The sequence below is a fragment of the Ammospiza caudacuta genome, chromosome 6 (genome assembly GCF_027887145.1).
Source record: "Ammospiza caudacuta isolate bAmmCau1 chromosome 6, bAmmCau1.pri, whole genome shotgun sequence".
Taxonomy (NCBI): domain Eukaryota; kingdom Metazoa; phylum Chordata; class Aves; order Passeriformes; family Passerellidae; genus Ammospiza; species Ammospiza caudacuta.
Window position 1 is genome coordinate 59,503,161 of NC_080598.1, and position 11,971 is coordinate 59,515,131.

The following is an 11,971-nucleotide window of genomic DNA, read 5'->3' on the forward strand; positions in this document are numbered from 1 at the left end:
GTTGACTTTACACCCAGTTATGGGAGAAAGCCAGTTCTGGAGCTGGGGGCATTGCTCAGAAACCATGTGTGTCCTACATGAGGAGGGTCTGGCCTGTGAGGACACAGCACCTGGATGGCTGCCAGCTCTGAAGATGGAGCATGAGACAGTTTGTGAACTTAAAACACATTTTCCAACCTTATGGGATTTTCCTTTAAGTCTGTTCTCAGCAGAGCAGCATATTATTGCAAATAGATGCTCTTTTGGTCCCATCTCCCAGGGGACAGAAATTAATGCTATGTTTGAACATGTATGTTTTCCCACTCATTGCTGAAGCTGTGCTTTCCCTTAAAGTCTGCAGAGAGCTGAGCATGAGCAGATACTGTTAATGCCATTACTTCAGAGTTAGAGCTGGAGTCAGGGCCAGAGAGAATTCAGTGAGAGACGTGGCCTCTGTGAGCAGGGGCTGGAAAGCGGTTTCCAGTGAGTCATCTCAGGCATCCTCCTGCTCTGTGGCAGGATCTTTCTGCCCAGCCCCTCTGCACAGCCCTCTTTAACCCTTTCAGGTGCCTCACTGCTGGCTCCTGTGCTCACCCCTGGGATTGCTGATTCCATGAGACACTTTTATGTGGGAACCCACAAAATCAGAGGGTTTGGGAAAGCTGCAAAAGGCAGACCTCAGAGACAGTAGAACTGTGATTAGAGCTAAGCAGTAGCCATGAGATAGGTCAGCAGAAAAATCATTTAAAAAGTAGAAAAGCAAGGACAAATAGGACAATGGTCTGTGTATTAACGCTGGTCTAGAATAACTCCCTAAGCTACAGAAAAGTTTATCTAGCAAGATACTAGGAAGTTTGAAGCATAATAATGGAGCTCTGTGCATTGTGTTTTAAGGCTTACAAGTAGGTATTGCATTTGAAATAAGCAAGAATTGTTTTAACAAAAGGTACGTGTGCTTATAGTAGTTGATGGAACTACTGTCAATATGCTTTTGCTTTGTGGGATTGGTCAAAAAACTTTTAAAGTAAGTTGTAATATTATGTTCTTTGTCTGATGCCTGGGATGTGAGCTGGTGGCATCTTCCCATTGTCATAACCATGTAATGAGACGGATGCTGGAAAATAAAACAGCTCAAGGCGCTTTCCTAGCAGTCCCATCCCGTTGGTGATTTGTACACAGCCCCTGGCTGATGATACTTTTACACTGTCCTGAACCAGGAGTGAGGATGTTGGCACAGCACTGTGCTGCTTTCTCCTTCTTGCTCCAATGCCATCACCCTCCGGACTGTGCCTCCCGTGCCACTGTGCTTGGGAATATTTTCACAGCTGTCCATCTCCTTCCTCTGGGAGTTGTTTCTTGTTTTTTTTTCCCCCCCAGTATTTCTCCTGTCAGTGAAAGTTTCTGTTCCAGCCTTTTCTTCCCCTGAGGGTGGTTGGTGTATTTGTGGATTCATTGCTGTGCCAGTTCCCGAGGTAAAAAGGCAACCCTGGGGCAACCCCAGTGCTGGACACACACTGAATGTGGAGAACTGTGTTAGCTAAAATAACAGCCTGTCATGGTCCTTCAGGCCTTCCCCTTCTCTGGGACCCCAAACAACTCTTTGGATATGAGGGCCAGCTAGGGGACAATGACTCCCAGCAAGTGACCATGTCCCTCAGGACCCTTCCAAGCCATCCTGCCTCACATATGACTTTCCATTTAAGAAGAGGATTTTGATCTCAGCCTTAAATCTATGAAGGAGGGAGACCTCTCATTTTGAATGCAAATGATGTTAAATAAGGTAAATAAACTTTTTTGGTAATCTTTTAATTATTAGACATTACTTTAAAACTAATTTCCCCAGATATTATTTAGGGAGAAAAAAAGAAATGAATACTCGTTCAATAATACTGTTTAGAATTTCTTAATTCACTCCCCCTTGGCATAAAATATTGGGTGACAATTCCTAAAACTTTCATTCTTTAGTAACATATTCCCTGACTTAGGTGGAATACCCATAGCTCAGGGTACAAGGACAATATAAGTGGAGAATGGCAAATGGTCACTCTTAAAAGCAGATGAGAAATATAAAAAACTTGTATTTTTTCATTGCAAAGATAAATATTAATTTGACAGGAGATGTCATTACTGTTTAATGACTTTGTCTGAAGAGAACAATTGAAGGAAATATGTTTGCTCTTCCTCATCCCTTGCTATTTCCATGATGTCATTAGGTCTGGCCATAACAAATGGAAATTCAGAACATAGGAAAGGCACTGCCTGCATGGCAAAATCTACTCAGTCATGCAGAGTAGCCATGATGTGAATCACTAGTGCAGACATCAAAGTATCAAGTTTATCAAAAGAGCAGAAAATGAGAAGTAAGTTTTAGCAGAAGTATTTAGCATTGACTTGATCAGTAACTAAGACATTGCAATGAGGACTTAGTGAAAAAACTGCCACATCTGGCAGAAATGAAGTTTTCATGTCTAGGAATTTGGTTTCTTAGACTTCTTTGCTGAATTTTTGTTTTTCTTCCCTACATGTGGAGCATCTTCTGCTGTGAAGCATCTGCTTGGCTGCCTGGCACCACCCTTAAAGTGGCTTTGTCCCCTCATGTGGGTTGCTTGGCCACATGTACTGAGTCAATTATTGATTTTGGGATAGTGGATGTGATTAATTTCAAGCTGTAGAAATTGTCCTTCAAGGGCCAGAGGCCACAGTTTCAGTTTTGTTCTTCTGAGCTGGTGTCACCTCCTGCAATGCTAGGCAGATGACAAAGGGAGGGAAAGACCAGGCCTGACTATCTTGGAGTAGTGGAGAAGAAAAGGGTAATTTTTTCAAATCCCTTCATGTCTCTTTGCAGCAGTGAATTGCTGGGTAACCAAAGTTCCAAAATCTGTTTGCCCATCTATAAATCAGAAGAATAATGCCAAAAAGTTATTTTCTGAAGCCCTAGGCACAAGGTGCCAGGTTGGGCCAAACTCACAGCCTGGTGTCTTCATCTCTGCCATAGCAGTGGGCAGCTTTACGATAATTTGCCATTCACCAGGTCAAATTTAGGTCTTGTCCTATACTCTAAACCAAAGTTGTGCCAGCTCATTTCCTGCAGAAGTCTTTTTCATTAGCTTATGATAGCATTCAATCTCCCCAATACATGGTTCAACCCCCGTTTTTGCACACCTTGTTAAAATTCTGTCCTCAAGAACTTTTTGAAAGTGATAAGTTCCCTGGGTCAATCACATACCATGCAAAGAAATATTTCTTTTTAAGCCATTTGACTTTTCCTTCTTTCCAATCCATTCCCTCAGGCCTGTGGCTGACCTTAAGAAAAATCCCACCGTTCTACATCCAAACCACCAACACTCATTCAAATGGTGTAACTCCTTGTTTAGTATTCTTTGTGACTCCTCTTGCCCTTCAAGCACCACATATCTAATACAAAAGAGTAGACAGTGGGGCTTAGGTGGAATTTAGGCTGGATAAATCTGGATAAAGCAACATGGCTGCTCCATCTACTCCTCTAATTCCTGGCCCTATCCTTTGTGTTGTGTGCTGTAGTTTCCTTACTCTACACCCAGTTTTCAGACTGACAATGTCATTCTTGGTGCAGCGTTGTCCCCTGGTGTGCTTCAAGCACAAGGACATTCACTGGCTGGAGAAATCACTTCTCTGTGTTGGGCTGCTGCATCTCCTGGCTGCCAGCTGAATCCTGGCTCCTGGTGGGTGTGGGATTGATGCAGAGCTCTTCTGGGCCTCTCTGGAGCATTAATTCAAAGTGAAACCAACCCAGGAGTGGCAGCAGCACTAAGAGAAGCTGCACAACACATCCAGAGGCAAAGGTAAGAAGCAGCTGGGGTGCTGCAGGCTGTCCCCATTCACAGCTGTAGGGGCAGGGGACAATGGGGACTTTGTCACCACAGTGCTCAGAGAACTGCTGCAGAAACCATCTGCCCTGAGAAACAGAAACCCAAAGCACACACCTCTGTCTCCATGGGCTTCAAGTGGACTGTGCAGGCTCAGGACAATACAGGGATGTGTGTGAGGAAGAGATAGCAGATATTTATCTTGGGTCTCTGCACACTGACAGCACCTTCAGGAGGAAAAGGCCCTAAAATTCTTGGGGGTGTATGTGGAGCCTCCCAAATTAGTGTGAATCACAACCATGGTGATTCAGGCAAAAGGCATCTTTTCGGTAAAAAGACTGTTCAGGCTTCCTGGATGTGAAAAACCTGAGGATCACTACATCACCTCTGACTTTTATGACTCAGGACAGAATTAAACCTCCTGTTGGGAGACTGAAAATTAGTGGTTCTGTAAAATTCATCTTCAAAAAATCCAGCTGTAGAAACATTAGAATTGCATTGGTGGGTTTGTTGCGTCCTCATGGTTCAATTGTTTTATTGAGATCCCTGGTCTATTCTGGATGATACCAGGAAGATTGTCAGAGAAGTCTTTTCAACTCCTGAGAGGCAAAATGAACATATCTGTTCAGTGGCTGCCAGTTTCAAGAGCCAGCTCTTAAAAGAGTCAATGCTTCCTTGTCTCAAGGCTAAAGTTCATATCTGTGTGATCAAAATTGGATGAACATTAAAAGGAAAAAAAAACCCACTGCACATATCCATGCAAATAAACATCACAGCTCTCTTTCAGTGCTATTTATATCTATTTGAGTTTAATGACCCCAAACATTGTATGAGGAGTTTCTCTAATGTGCTACCAAGACTGTTTGTAGGAGACAACTGTCTCAAGAATGTGGCAGTGTGAAGACTCCCACGGCAGCACCCGTGCAGAAACTGCAGATCTACTTGGGCAGTCTTTTCCTGTCAGAGTTTCAGCAGGGAAAAATCCAAAACTGGTGATCTTGGGGTTATCACACACTGTGGCAAGCAGGGATGGGCTGAAAGCAATGTGCATTAGCAATAAATTCAAAATGGCTAGCGCACCAAAAGTGTGGCCAGATGTGCTCTTGTGCCTGTAGCTGGAGAAATTTGGGATGTTAGGGCTCCCCTTGGGTTTCTGCCATGTTTTGGCTGGTATTTCCTGCTCCTTGGGAGAGGCTGCAAGGCAGAGAAGCTGCCTGGTGCTTGGCCTGTCTCCCCTGGGTGCTCCTGCCTGCCCCCAGGACAGAGAGCAACCAGCCATGGATCACTGACAGCCCACTTCCAACTCCTTTCTTCCATGGGAGGACATGAGGAACAGGGATTTGGGTCAGTGCTGTGACATACAGGCACTATATGCATCCTATATAGAGGATATAACAGATCTGTGGATTTGCACAGGTACAAGCTGGGCAGGAGCAGTCATGCTGCTGCCATGCTACTAAAAATGCCAGAGCAGGAGACTCTCCCTTCTTGCACAGCTTGTCTGGCCACAAGGTTGGGATCACTGCTCTGTGAGACTGGTGATGCTCCAGCTCACTTCAGTGCAAAGTCAGACAGATTACATTGAACCATCACTGAAGAACAAAAAATGTGTCTCCTAACAGTAAGCAATGTCTCTCTTCTTCTATATTGCTTTTAATTTACAGAGCCCTAGTCAAGGCTGAGCTATTCTGTATGCTATTAATTAGCTGATCACATGCCAATGCTAATTTTTTTCAAATGGGTTCACTATTTATAAACGTTCACCAGTTTGTGCCGACACATGAGGGGAGGAGGGACGTATTTACACCATCTACTTCTTGCAGATGCTTTGCAGTTCTGCCTTGGAGGGATTGACCTCTCTCATCTATCAAAGATGCAACTTTGGCTCCTAAAGCTGCTTATATGGTATTCATCTCTGTATTAAGCCTGAACTGGAGTTGATTTAAGACTCACAACCCTCTTTTCCTCAGACTTCAGCCATCTGATGAGTCCAATCACCCTTGTCTGCACAGTGGGCCAAGTTAGCTGCATGCCATTGTTACTGCTCCTTAAGCATGGAGAGGGTTTTTTTTAATTTATAAGAAATTCTGGAATAGAATGGAAGAGTTTCAGATGGATGGGGCCTACAGTGATAATTTAGTCCTGCTCGAACATTTCAGGGCTGACCAAAACTCACAGCACATAATTAAGGGCATAATACAAATGCCTATTAAATACTGACAGCCTTGGGACATTGATCACCTGTCCAGGAAGCCTGAATATAAATTTTAGGGCAAATAAATTTCATGCTAAAAATTGCTATGATTTTAGGCTTCATGAATATAAAATGGGATGCTCAGTGGCTTCCTAAGTAACACCACACATTTTTCTTATGTATTTCACAGAGCAAGCCAGCTACTTTTGGTACTATTAAACCAACTCTGCTAGTTGTTGAATTGAGTTTTTTTGTTGGTCCAACCTCAGCCCTAAATAAACATTTGTAACCTCACATAGCTGGGCACAATACAAGTCACCCTGGCTGAGAGACCTTTGCTCGTGGAAAACCAGCATTTGATGTTCAAAAGACAGAGTGGAGCCAGCATGTTGAAGCATCTAGTCACTATCCAAACAGCCCCCATTGTTACAGTTATTGCCAGCAATATCCTGTTTGTCACTGGGATAGCACTTTGGTGAGCCTGCACTAGAAACACCCATTTGCCTTGTGGCTAAACACTTCCAGTGCACGATTTGGAAATTCACCAAAGCAAGGAAACCTACTCAGGGCTCTGGCCTCCAGCAAAACCTCTTCAAAATGCCTTGAGAAATACCCAGACTCATAAAATTCCATGCATCCAATGAAAGAAACCATTTTCATATCCAAGGAACAAATTTACCCTCCCCATCTGTCTGGCATTGCTCTGATCCTACTCTACACCCCTCACATCCCAACACTGGCAACAGGCCCTGAAGAAATTCGGTTTTGTGGACTGTGGGTGAAATCTGAGGCAGGATATTACTAGTGTGGAGCTAATAACTGGTCTGGACTTTTGTACAGTGCAGCTGCACACGTGGTGAGCCACCAAGAGCTTTTCATGCCAGGCACTGCTGTGTCTGAGCTGTAAATGCTGTGTGAGTTACCTGCAGGAATATCTGCTCCTCTCTGTGTGATTTATCAGCAGGAATATCTGCTCCTTCCCTGGGTGAGTTACCTACAGGAATATCTGCTCCTTCCTTGTGTGAGTTACCTACAGGAATATCTGCTCCTTCCCTGGTGAGTTACCTGCAGGAATATCTGCTCCCTCCCTGAGTGAGTTACCTGCAGGAATATCTGCTCCTTCCCTGGTGAGTTACCTGCAGGAATATCTGCTCCTTCCCTGAGTGAGTTACCTGCAGGAATATCTGCTCCTTCCCTGGATGAGTTACCTACAGGAATATCTGCTCCTTCCCTGGGTGAGTTACCTGCAGGAATATCTGCTCCTTCCCTGGGTGAGTTACCTGCAGGAATATCTGCTCCTTCCCTGGGTGAGTTACCTGCAGGAATATCTGCTCCTTCCCTGGGTGAGTTATCTGCTCCTTGCCTGGGTGACACTCAGCTCCTGCCTTTGATTTTCTTAAAGGCAGGTCAGGCCCAACTTTTATAAAGTGGTTTCAAGCTCTTTCATGTGAAAGGCACAGAATAAGCACCGTGCAGATCTAACAGTGCAGGAACTCAGATGTTTCTTCCCCTGGCCACTCCTGTTGCTCCCTCCACCTGCTTCAGCTGCAGTAACTGTGGAGATGTGATGCAGCAGGGCAAGTGCACAGAGCTGGTGCCTCAGGGCCATGAACAGTTAAGGCCTTGGCCACGGCACTGGTGCAGCTGGAGCTTTTCCCAAAGCTGGGCTGGAGAGCATCACTGTCTCCCCCAAGCTGCTGGAGTCGTGGCAGTGAGAAGCTGCTCTGAGATCACCACTGGAATCCTTGGGTTTTCATGCTTCCCCTCCCCACCCCCTACATTTTCCATTAGGAAGAAGTAATTTGGTAAATGCCCCAGGAGTCACAACCAGGCTGTGACCTGGTGAGGCAAGAGGAAGCCCTTGCTAACACACCAGTGCTGGTAATAACACCTGGGTGGAAAACCTTCCATGGAAAGTGAAGCTTTGCAAAAATCGGCAGCAATTAATTGCTTGTGAGCATTTCCAGCACAGAAATGAACCATTGAATCTGATGTTTTCAGCTTGTTTGGGAAAACTGAAACAGTTGGTTTCAGCAGTGGCAAGGACAGGAGTGGACAAACCATTTTCCTGGGGTAAATTCCAATGTGATTTTCCAGAGCCTCCTACACCCTTTAGGCTCTGTCCATGTGTGCAGCTGTCCCATGTGTTGTGCTGCCTGTGCTGCCACCATGCCCATGGTACCTCTGTGACCATGGTACCTCTGTCCCACCTCTCCTCTTCACCATGGGCTGCTATGCAGATGGATGTGGAAAATCCAATAGAAGATCCTAAAAACTGTAAGCTCAAGGGCAAGGTTGCCCCAAGTGAGTTCTTTGCTCAGTCAATACCCGCAGTATTTTAAATAGGCTGTGGTATACTTTATGCCATGAAATATTTTTATGAGTGGGATTTTTTCCAGCACTCTGCTCTAGAAGTAATTCCTGCTACTTGACTCTGTGTGCAATTTTGCAGTGAAATCGGTTTAATAAATGATGGGATTCCTCAAAAAACTGAAATTTCATTTGTGATCAATGCTAGTTTTGACCACTGCCACTGGACAGGGATTATCTCAGAACAGCATGTTAATAAACAGAGCTATTTTCCCCCCTTATCTTTATGAGTTTTGTCACTGAAAATATTTTTATATTTATGTGCTATAGTAGTTAAGAAGGCAGATAAAAATAGCTGGAGATACTTTAGAGGGTAAGTCTTCAAACCCTGAAAATGAGGCTTGATTTAAAAGTGCCTTCATACTCCTTTTACCCCAAAGAGATCAGGATTATGCTACTTCGTCTTCCCATCCTTCCCTCAGCCCTCATATCCCTCAGTACCTTTTGAGCCCAGTGGCAATTTCCAACACTTCTGACAGAGGAAAAGGAATCAAAGCAAGTCCCTGAGAGTCACCTGTGGCTGGTTAGGGAGAATAAATTCAGAGTGGTGCCCCCACCAAGTGCCAGCCTGCCTGGCTGGCATCATTGCTCTTGTGTGTGCACATGCACACGTGTGTGCCCCCAGGCTCACACCAAAACCACCAAGACTGATGCCCACATGGTCTGGCACCAGCTATTGGATGGCTTTTCCCATAGGCAGAGGGGTTTGAAGGGCATGGAGGAAAGAGAGAGAAGGGCAGTGGGTGCTGGGATCAGTATTTTGTAAAGGGTGAGCAGATCTGAAGTTATCACAGGAAAGTTGGTGCTGTTGCAGTATAAGGCAGCCCTCAGGGATTGTGGCTCATGGAAGCACGTATTTCCAACAGTCAATATGTTAAATTTAATATATGTTGTATATCTTATCTGTGGAAATGTTTTTTTTCTAAAGGGATCACTCAACGTATGTGGTGGGAAGGGCAGAGAAAAGAGAGAGCTGTTGCATTAGAAGTGACGCTGCCCACTCTTGTGGAGGAAAAGGTCTTCACATTTCCACGGATCAGAGTCTGCAATTACACAGCTCTCTTGTTTGGCCAGTTCATCTGCTCAACCTGACACAGAGCCAGAATGCAAACAGGGATTTTTCCCATTACAGAATACAAAATCTATGATAAGCCACGCCATGAAAATTCAGTTTTTAAGGAGGGGGGGAGAGAATGAGGGAAACTCCAACTGCTGCTGCAAGATAAGCAATGAGTTTTGCAGTGCTTCTAGAATCTGTGTCTGGGATCTCATTAAAAAACCCTGTGAGCAAAAGGAGCACTGTGAGAAGAAAAACAGCAGAATTTGGGATAGTAAAATTTAAGCAGCTGTTTGAACACCAGTTTTAGCCTATGAAACATCTGTGTGATAACTTTGGACACAGCTTGACAAAGTCAGTAATTGCTACAGAGAGAGGCCTGTGAATATTGTGCTTAATCTGTGGGTCTGCTCTGCACAACAATGCAGTGAATATCCTGGTAATCTTGATTATGTTTGTGTTTTTTTCTTATACTACAAATTCCCCTACTGTGAAGGATTCAAATCAATCACCTCTTCTGCTTTTCACTACCATCAAGTTGTAGTATTAAAATCTATTTATAGATGGAGTAACAAACGTCACTGGAAGGAGAGTTATATACTGACAGCTTGGAAAGAGACTGTGCTGGTTTTCTCAAAGATCACTCCTTAAATAGGACATATTCTCAAAGATTATTCCTTAAATAGGATATAAGTATTGTAATTTATGCATCATTTGCCAAGAGGGACAAGATTGTGATAACATATATATATATATATATATATATGTACATATATATAGAGAGTCTTCCTAACTGCAAACTGCAAAGCTCAGAACTTCAAAAACTAACTGAGAATACAAAGTGATAGAGGCTGAATTACATTTGTTGTCCCAAAGCACAGTGGATTTAACTGCATCCCTAACGCTTCTTATTCGCCAAAAACAAGACAAAAATAAGAAGCAAACAAATAAGTTCTCTGAATAAATCCTGCATTGTCCCAGTTTTATGAGCTGCCATCTAAGCTTCCTGGCAACCATCCAGGCCTGAATGACATTCCTGGACAAGAAGTAACCCGTGCGTCCCTTTTGAACTGTCCTCTCCTCGAGCTGCCTTCACCTCCCACCTGGCTGCCCTGCAGCTCTCCATTAAATTTCTTTTAAAGCACCTTCTTACCTGCATAGTGGTCAAACACAGTGGGGACATACTCCTCTGGGAAGGCATCATTGGCATAGCTCATCAGCAAACAGGTTTTCCCAACTGCACCATCCCCAACCACCACGCATTTCAGCATCTTCTTGGTGCTGCTCCTGCTCCCGTCAGTGCAGTTGTCATTTTCCTCCTTGCAGTTCATTCTTGCTGCTGCTGCCGCTGCTCTTGCTGCTCCCAGGACTTCCAAGTGCACATGAAGGAAAAATGAAGTGCGATTGTATTGACTTTTCCTGAGTTTGGAGAAGGAGGGGGGTGGGGAGGTGGGGGAGAGCAGCAAATCTCAAACTCAGGAAATCATACTAATGTTTCCAGGCTGTCACAGCCGCTTCTAACAGTTACCAGATCAGTCAAGAGGATCATCGAAGTGAATAAATTAAGCACACAGAGAGGAGTAGCATTTAAAAAAAAAAGAAGAAGAGTGATCTGTCCTTTTTCGTTTGTCCCAGTCAGGAAATCCTCATCCTGCCCGGCCGTTCCCAGTCTTTATTGCGACTTCAAAAAATATCGGCAGCCTGTGGCTTCGATCCGCGTCTCCCTTCCTCCAGCCCGGCCGCAGGAACCAGGGATTCCTGTTAAATCCACTCCATTTTCCATCTCATTGCTACATGGAGGAGAGTCTGGAGGGTTTTAATGGAGTTTTTCCTTTCTTTCTCCAGCTTGCTGTGTGTCAGGAAATCATGGGTTTCCTGCTGAATTCCATATTAGGATCAGTGGGCTTGTGAAGGGCTGCAAACAATGGGAGCTCTGTGTGTATTTGTACTTTGGAGGAACTCTGCCAGGACATGGAGAAAGGAAAACACTAGAGGTCCCCCTGCAGAATGAAGTTTCTTAGGCTCTCTGCTCCATCCAGCTGCTCTCCAGGCTGCCGGCCCCGGCGAGGAGGATTTGGGAGAATTTGGAATACGGGAGTGCTGGAAATGCTCAGAGCTCTGCCCCTGTCCCAGGGATTCCTGCTGATCCCAGGCACGACCTCCTCTCATCTCAAATAGGTATTTTCTCCCATTTGGGAAAGGGAAAGGGGGAGGTGGAGAAGCAGAGAGGAGGTATAGTGGCTAGCTAATGTCAGCTTTCTGTCTCTATAGCTCTTTAAAGTGTTTGTTATAAAGAATAAATGACTGATTTTTCAGTGCATGCACTCAGTTTGTCTTGCCTTTTCCCTATCCTCAATCCTCCAAAAAAGACAGACTTTCCCCTCATAATGTAAAGATGTAAACAGAGACAGAGAGAATAAAGTGTAATTAAGAGTTAGAGGAATTAAGAAATTAAACAAACAAACCAACACCCCCCTGTACAGCAATCTGTGAAAAACCAGCTTTGAACTACAATTCCTGCCCCCT

At 44.5% G+C, this 11,971-nt stretch overlaps 1 protein-coding gene across 1 annotated transcript in view; it reads right to left on the reverse strand.

Annotated features, from left to right (window-relative positions):
- Positions 1–11,352, reverse strand: part of RHOJ (ras homolog family member J) — a 62,576-nt gene extending 51,224 nt beyond the window's left edge. Inside the window, exon 1 of the mRNA XM_058807580.1 lies at positions 10,599–11,352. Coding sequence (XP_058663563.1) covers positions 10,599–10,776 — 178 coding nt within the window. The 5' untranslated portion in view covers positions 10,777–11,352. The remainder of the gene's footprint in view (positions 1–10,598) is intronic.
- Positions 11,353–11,971: the final 619 nt, after the last annotated feature.